Raw genomic sequence first — 8,638 nt, forward strand, 5'->3', positions numbered from 1 at the left:
TTAACTATGGAGCCTCTTGGGAAATTAAATTCATCTGCATTTTTTCCTGAGTTCAGAGAATCCTTTAAGGCTCAAGTTTCTGAAAGCATTGGTCCTTAGCATTCTTCCTAGGGGACTATGTCCTCAGTGCCTACATCTTTTTTTTTTTTTTTAATTGTTCATTATCTAGGCCATGCAGGTGCTCTCTAATTTCCCCCTTGGCTAAGAGTCACACTAGAGTGAAAACACCCTCCTCTCTCTGTGGTACTTTTAATTGTCAGTGTCTCTCATTCATTCGTTTGAGGTAATTGGACCCAGAGAGAGCCTTAAGGACAGTAATGCTGAAACTTTCCCAATTTATTAGGTTACTCAGTGTAGGAACATTCTAGCAAGTTTGGTGGGTTGCTTTGAGTCTTCTCCTGAGACTTATCCAAGTTCAAATGGAGGCTCTTACTCCCCTACTGCCTCACTCTGGAGACCAACTGCTCTGAAGATTTCTAAATGGAGGTCATACGTAGGTTAGGTGCATTGTCTTGCGGCTTTCTTAAGAAATACCAATTTATATCACTTGGGGGCATGTTAAAAATGCAAAATCTTCAGTACCATCCCAGATACACTGAATAAAAAATGGGCACAGGGTTGGGGGGAGGAGAGAGGATCTAGCAATCTGCATTTTAATAAATTTTCAAGTGAGTGAAGAATGCTGAAAGTTAAAAATATACTGTGTTATACAAAAGCAAGGAAGATGATTTTTTTTTTTTTTTTTTTTTGTTTTTTTTTTTTTGTTTTTTTGTTAGTGAGGGGTTTGACATTCAGTTCCCTTAAACAGACTCTAAAAATCTTTGGAATGGGTCAGAAAAGAAAGAGAGATAAAAGTAAATTGCTCTTTCTGAATCTGCAAGGTTCAGAGGAATAACACAGGATAGGTATGAAATAACTTGTTTGGAGTCTTAGGTCCATAGGTCTTATACTTTTTGCAACTCATTCATTTTTTTTTTTTTTAAAGAAAGCTTAATTGAGTGAAGCAAGCTGCATCCAGCAGTGACAAGAACTAAGAGCAAAACCAGCAGCTATGTGATTTGGATATTATCCCTAACATCCTATTACAGTTTTGTGATCTGGCTACTATGATCACAGGACATTTCTAGAATGTTTAGTGAGTAGGCAGCATAAGCAATTCACTAAACACATCTTGTTACATTCCACTAGGCTGGTGAGTGTGTTCTCATGTTACACAGTTTTGGTTAAGATTTATACTTAATTGATTTATCAGTTTCCACAGAGAGGTCAAGTTTAGGATGCATTTAAGTCAGGGTATGTGAATTTTATATCCTCCATTGACTGATTTGTTATGAATAGCTTGTCGAAGGTAATTACTCTTCAGTATTATTTTATTTTAAATATGGGGAGGGGTAATGGCATCTAGTTGAGTGAGGGGAGGCAGACTATAATGACTTAAGATAAAGTAAGTGCTATAAAGTCAATGAAGACAGATGGATTGACAAAGAAGGACAGGGTCAATGCCTCTGAGAAGATGACCATTTGAGTTGAGTTACAGTTGCATCAATGTCAGGAACAGAACTTCAGGCCAAGGAAATACTTTGTATCATGGGAATAAAGAGAAATAGCCTTGATACTGAAACTGCAACCCAGAATCAATGCTGAAAGACACCTGAATTACTTCCTTTTTAAACATGGGGGCACTGAAGTTGTGAGAGATTCCAACAGTGACCTTATATCTGCTCCTGATGTAGCTTTAAAGAACCCAGACTACAGCTATGAATCTTTGATTTTATCTTTTCAGGCTTTCATGAGAAGGACAAGAAGCCATACTGCCGAAAGGATTTCTTAGCCATGTTCTCACCCAAGTGTGGTGGCTGCGACCGCCCAGTGTTGGAAAACTACCTTTCAGCCATGAACACTGTCTGGCACCCAGAGTGCTTTGTGTGTGGGGTTTGTATGCTCAGTTACCTTCAGTTTTAGGGGAAATCGAAGAGTTTTCTTCCCTGAGAGGATTAGCTTCTCCTTAGTGAGATGGTTACTAGTTCAAGGGGAGGAATCTGTATTTCCTTGGTAGGAAAAATTGCATACAGAACCAGTTGTGGTCCTTTGCAGGTCTCTTTTAAAAATGGGTAGTCTAGCCTATGTTTGTCAAGGATCTGAGCAAAATCTTACAACTTGTAGGTAACTGACAGGAATTTTGAAGATGTAACATTTTATTTGGTGGCATTATCATTTGACATTCATTTCCTTTGTCTGTGATCACTCTACCCTCAGGACTGCTTCAGTAGTTTTTCTTCTGGCTCCTTCTTTGAACTGGATGGCCGTCCGTTCTGTGAACTCCATTACCATCACCGCCGAGGGACCCTCTGCCATGACTGTGGGCAGCCCATCACTGGCCGCTGCATCAGTGCCATGGGGCATAAGTTCCATCCTGAGCACTTTGTGTGCGCTTTCTGCCTGACACAGCTGCCAAAAGGCATCTTTAAGGAGCAGAACAACAAGACCTACTGTGAAAAGTGCTACATTAAGCTCTTTTCACAGTAGTTCCCCTTTGACCCACATCTGCTTCATGTTCCCTATAAAACTGAGGCCAAGATAGGAAAGACCACACTTTCTGTCTTCAACCTTCTGTTCAGTGGGCTAATAGAGTACAAAAAAATAAACAAATAAGGGTATTTGTAGATGTTACTAGGCTTATAACCTTAATTTTGAAGATGCTTCTCATTACTTTTTAATTTTGTATTTGCATTTAGATTTAGATCATGCTATCAGCACCCTCTGAGGGTATATTTCTTATGTGCACAGATTTTTTTTCCACTGCTGGTTTACTGTTTCTCACTTTTATCTCTACTGATGCCCCATTCAGATCTTCAGATTTGGGCCACAGGATTTTACTCTCTTTGCTATCAGGGGTCATGGTGCTACTCTTAAACACTTAGTGTCTCTGCTTTTTGCCTTTTAAGCAGAAGTGTATTTTAACTGACACATGATGAATAAAGCATCTTGTTGTTTGTTGACTCACTGTCATATTCATTTGGTAGATAACGTTTTGCTTCCACGTTAGAGAACAGTAGGCACTATTTGCAGTTACAGTGAACTCCTTCTCTTCTTTCCTTGCATATTGCAGATACTGCCCTCCTCCCAAAATCAGAAGACACTAACAGAGAAGAAACATTGTTTGTAACTCTTCTCGTTAGTCTGAACCTTTAGCCATTTTATTTTTCAGAGGAAATCTTTGTATCATTAGAAGCTAGCAAGGCTTTTAGAATTTATTTTCATCATTTTATGTAAAAAGGTCTGTCCATACATTAAATACCTTACAAATGCTTTTTAAAAGTGAAGAATGAAGGATATGTCTCCTTCAAACTCAAAATTGCCTCATGGAAAGAAATGACCAAAGTCTGTGCATAGCTTCTTTGAGGAAAGATATCAAAAAGAAAATGAAGTGATGGTTCTTTAGTTTGGACAGGAAAGCCAAGTAACAAACACTTGTTCTTTCAAAATACTTTAAATTAACTTATAGAAAACTTTACAAGTTCTTGAAGACTCTGACTTCTTAGAGCCTATTGGTTTGTTTATGATGTAGGTTCTACATGGAGCCATGCTTCTATAAGTGAGACACTCATGGGGCAGGGATGGGTGTACTTTATTTTCTTTCCACAATCTTCAAAATAATTACATGTTTATTTTTGTATAGCAGAAAACAGAGTCTTTTACAATTTTAGATTCTGAGATTACAGGCAAAAACACCTTCACTGGTAGGCACCCTTTTAAAATTTTTAGATTGGCATGAAAATAGTACTTAGAGAATTAAAATGGATAAAATGATTCTTGGAAAAGATTTATTATGTCTCTTTTGATAGGATGAATAAAAGTGGAGTTTTGAGGGTTAAAAAGAAGTAGCAACAGTTAACTCTATAAAATAGGGACATCCATGGGAGGCCACAGAGATATGGAGCCATCTGGTGTTCTGTCCTGTTCGGCAGGCTGAGCATAGCACAAGGAGCACATGCACTTTTAGCTTCTCAGTGTCCTTTTCACTTGTCTTCACTGCTGACATCATTGCAGGGTTCACAGTCAGTGTGGCAGTTTGACAAAGTAAACTTGAAGTTTTAGTGCAAAAGAAAGAATGTTTAGGTGCCAAGTGTTTTTGTTTGAAGAATTGGCTGTTTTGAGATTCTTTTACAATCTAAACACTTAAAAATAATTAGAGAAATGCCAGAGCTTACAAACATTCAATTTAGAAAGAAAAAAATTCTTCTCTTGTGGATATATTTCCTCTAGAAGAGATGAGACCCAGTCTTTTAACAGGAAAATATTCACCCCTAGGCAAATATTCTTAAGAACCCCCATAACCAATAATGCACAAGTACATTATTTTCCATGCAAGTTTGGTCATGTGCTCCTCTCATGTTGTGTGATGACTACCACACATGTGTTCCTGTGTTTATGAACTCTAAGGAAAGGAAAAGTGCTTTTTATTTTCTATATCTTAAAAGAAAATTTCAGTGAGTCATCATAACTAGAACAGTATAGGCCGCATTCCTATTTGTGAATATGAATGTATCTATATTGCTGGGGGACTGGATTGTGCAGTTTGGTATAAGACATACTGGACTCATTCTCAGAATAGAGGCCAGATGGATTGAAAGTCCTAAAACTACAAGGGCTCTGTGAAAGTTATGAGGATTGCTGGGAAGCCCTGCTATCTAAGGTCACAGTCTATTGTTTCCTGATAGCTCCACTAAGCTCCTTGAAAAATGTAAGAACTCCCCTTTTCAGCAGGTCTTCCCCTGCTCTGACCTTGTCTGAGGAGCCTGACCCCCAATCTTCTACCTAAGGAAGGTTATGTAATCCTTAGCAATCATACAAGTTCAACTTGGTATTTCCCAATAAGAACCCACCCAACAAGTCTCTAGTATTTTTGGTATACAAATGAAGCATTCAAAGTGCATTAAACTCTAGCAAATGAGTTTACATTCACCCTGAAAACTACTCCCCACTCTCCAAGGTTCATTTATAGCCCTTGGTCACCCTGAATAAAGTGTATGCACCAGCTGTTTCACTGAAGATCTCGTAAGAGAGCTGATTCATTGAATATCATCTAAAAGAGCTGTAACACTAAAATCCTCCAAGAAAGCCTTCTTTGGAGAAAGCACACTCCTCCCCCAGCCAGACCTAGATCTTGTAGACCCAAACTGTTCAGGGCTCTGCTTCCTCTTTCCAGCCTGGTGTGCAGTGGTGTTTGGACACCCTGAAGGAGAAAGCAGAACCTAGAACATCAAGAACACTTAAACCTTGGTTGTCATTGGTTAATCTCAAACTAATATGCTCATAGTAAGCATTTTATTTCATTTTTCATATTTTATTGATTATTTACATTTCAAATGTCTCCCCTTCCTGGTTTCCCCTCCACAAACCACCGTCCATCCCCTTCCACTTTGCTTCTAAAAGTATACCCCCCATCCACCCAGCCATCCACTCCTGCCTCACCCCTCTAGCATCTGTCTTTGCTGGGGCAACAAGCCTCTTCAGGACCAAGTGCCTCTTCTCTCATTGATGCCAGGTCAGTAAGGCTAATAGCAGAACTCACTAAAATACAAGACTGGGAAAGCTGCCAAGTCCCCAAGACACTAAACGTTGGTCCTAGAACTTGCCATCAGAACAGTAGCTATCAGTGATTCTGATCATTGTGGGTTGCAAACCCTTTGGGGGCCTACTGACCCTTTCACAGAGGAAACCTAAGGTCATTGGAAAATACAGGTACTTATATTACTATTCATAACAGTAGCAAAATTACAGTTGTGGAGTAGCAACAAAAATCATTTTATGGTTGAGGGTCACCACAACATGAGGAGCTGTGTTAAAGCTGTATTAATGCCTAAAGAGGCACTAGGAAGGTTGAGATGACCTTGGACTTAGCTTAAAGAGAGCTGGGAATCTACTGAGACCTAGAGAAATGAGAAGCAGGTGAAGCAATGCTTGAGTTAAGCTTTTCACACAACTTATTTCCGGAGGGCAGCAAGTACTCAGACTTATTCTGTAAGAAATGAGAAGCTTGTGTGGGAGATTTCCTGCTCCACATAGAATAAGCATATAGTACTTAAATCAATATCTTCTGAGATGACAACTCCTGCATTTAAGATTCTGGAACATTGTATAGATTTTTTTTCTTTGCATCTTAGTGAAGTAAATCCTTCCTCCCTTAGACATCACTGAACATTAACAGATGTATTATAGAATTAATATTGTTACTTGGGATAAATACCCAATTCCAGTGAGGTTTCAGATTATAGGTGCTGAGCAACTATTGATAACGATGTATAGACCAAAACTCTAAGAGGACTTTGCTTATCTTAAACTTTAACTCAGAGGGGAATTTGATTTTAGACTATAATGAGTTTGGACTTTGGAGTAGTGTGCTGAGTAAAGAGGAATGGATGTAAGTGAGGATAGAGATAGGAAATTAAGTGAAAGTAAGTTTTTTTTTTTTTTTTTTTTTTTTTTTTTTTTTTTTTTTTTTTTTTTTTGCTTTCCTTTACTCAAATCATGAGTTTAGTTTCTTCATTAAGGAGTCACCCCCACCCCCTTTGGTTCATGTAATTTAGAGAGGGCCGAATTCACATTCTGCTCTTGGAATGGACCAGTCCCAAGTCTGGCCAGTGCAACATTTGTTATTTTTCTTTGTTGTGATCAGATACCGGACAAGAAGCAAATTAAAGGGAAGCAGGCACTATTTAGGAGTACAGTCCATTCTAAAGGCAAAGGCATAGCAGCAGGAGAAGGAAGCTTTTTGCTCATATCTGGGTTGATGAGGCCTGAAAGAAAGCAATGCAGGATCTCAGCCAGTTTTCATCATTGATTCTTCTTTCAATTCAAGACTCTCGCTCAAGGAGTAGTGGGGGGCATATATTTATCATGGGCCACCACCTCAGGTATCTCCTCTGGAAAAGCTCTCAAAGGAACCCCTTGCTGTCTCTTAATTCAGTCAGGTTGAAAATTTAAAAATCTATTGTTCTGGGTAGACATGTGACTTTAGCAAATTCTAGTGTTCCCATGGCACAGGAAGATTTCCTAGGAAAGAATTCCCATTTATTAAAATGCTAGCTGTGAGAATAATACAAAGGTGCTGAAAAATATCTTCATTATCATTTAAGACAGTGGTTCTCAACTTTTCTAATGCTGCAACCCTTTAATACAGTTCTTCATGTTGTAGTGACCCCAAACCATAAAATTATTTATTTGCTATTTCATAACTGTAATTTTGCTGCTGCTATGAATTGAAAGGTAAATATTTTTGGGCAAAGAAGTTTACCAAATTGATTGAGAACCACTGATTTAAGCGGAGCCTGCTTGAGGAAGAAACCAACAAAGAAAAAAGTATGGAGAAGCCTCAAAAAAACTAAATGTATAAGTCTACCACATGGCTGAACTATATTACTCCTTGGTATATGCACAAAGGACATATGTTCCTTCTCACATGCTCCTTCACAAACACTTGCTCAGCTATGTTCATTGCTGCTCTAGTCACAATAGCTAAAAATGGAAACAATTGAAGTGTCCTACAACCAAAGAATGAATAATAAACATGTGGTACATATACAGTATGGAATACTATTTAGCTGTAAAGTAAAATAAGACAATGAACTTTTCAAGTAAACAGATGAAACTAGGAAATACCACATTGACTGAGGTAACTCAGACCAGGAAATACTAACATAACATGTTTGCTCTCATTGGAGGCTTCTAGCTTCAAATCTCATTTGCTAGTACGTATTCTGGATTAACTCCAGACACTTGGAAGGTAAAAAGGAGCCATGGCTAGGATAGGGTTCGTGGAGAGCAATAGTCACAGGGATAGCAGGACACAAGACATCTAATGAAGGAAATGACAAAAAGTGGGTTCTTTGAAGAAGATAAAAGAACAATAAAAATGTCTGGAAAAGCCACGAGTAATCACACTACCATTGATCTCTTAAAAACCTATAAAACAAGTAATTATGTGTGTAAATATTCACATATTTTTCATTTGTTGAAGAAATTTTATACAACATATTTTAACCCCAGTTTCTTGAGGAAGTTCTATTCTTAGCTTCCTGAAAAAGTACCAACCTGATTTCCATGGCTATACCAGTTTCCACTCTCACCACTAATGAATATGTGTTTCCCTTTCTCCAAATCCCTGCCAGTGTGAGCTTTCATTTGTTTTATTGGTCTTGGCATTCTAACTGAGGTAGTATTAAAAAAAAGCAGTTTTTGATGGCCTAGATGTTAAAGTTTGTTCTGTTTCTGAGCCATCTCTGTTTCATCTTTTCAGAACTCTCTGCTTAGTTCTATATTCTATTTTTAAAATGAATTTTGTGTTTTCTTGATGTTCAGCTTATTAAGTTCTTTTTATATTTTGATACTCAGCCTCAATAAATGTGATTGGTAAAGATCCTTTCCCATTCTGTAGGCTGCTGCTTTGCCTGAATGACACTGTGCTGGTAGCTTTGGGCACACAGGGGCTCTTTATTTTTCTTTTCTTTTTTTATTTAATATTTTATTTACATTTCAGATGCCATCCCCTTTCCCCATTTCCCCTACCTAGAAAACCCCTATCCCATGCCCTGTTCTCCTTTTTGCTTTTATACATTTTTTTTAAATGTTAGTCAAA

The 8,638-nt window shown here is 38.1% G+C and overlaps 1 protein-coding gene across 7 annotated transcripts in view; it reads left to right on the forward strand.

The window, feature by feature from the left end:
* Positions 1-2,999, forward strand: part of Lpxn (leupaxin) — a 34,636-nt gene extending 31,637 nt beyond the window's left edge. For all 7 annotated transcript variants that reach the window (XM_076918085.1, XM_076918101.1, XM_076918094.1 and 4 more), the window contains 2 exons: positions 1,784-1,932; positions 2,257-2,999. In XM_076918085.1, the coding sequence (XP_076774200.1) occupies positions 1,784-1,932; positions 2,257-2,526 (419 nt within the window). In that variant the 3' untranslated portion in view covers positions 2,527-2,999. The remainder of the gene's footprint in view (positions 1-1,783; positions 1,933-2,256) is intronic.
* The last annotated feature ends 5,639 nt before the right edge of the window (positions 3,000-8,638 follow it).

This window comes from Arvicanthis niloticus, chromosome 1 (assembly GCF_011762505.2).
Source record: "Arvicanthis niloticus isolate mArvNil1 chromosome 1, mArvNil1.pat.X, whole genome shotgun sequence".
NCBI lineage: Eukaryota > Metazoa > Chordata > Mammalia > Rodentia > Muridae > Arvicanthis > Arvicanthis niloticus.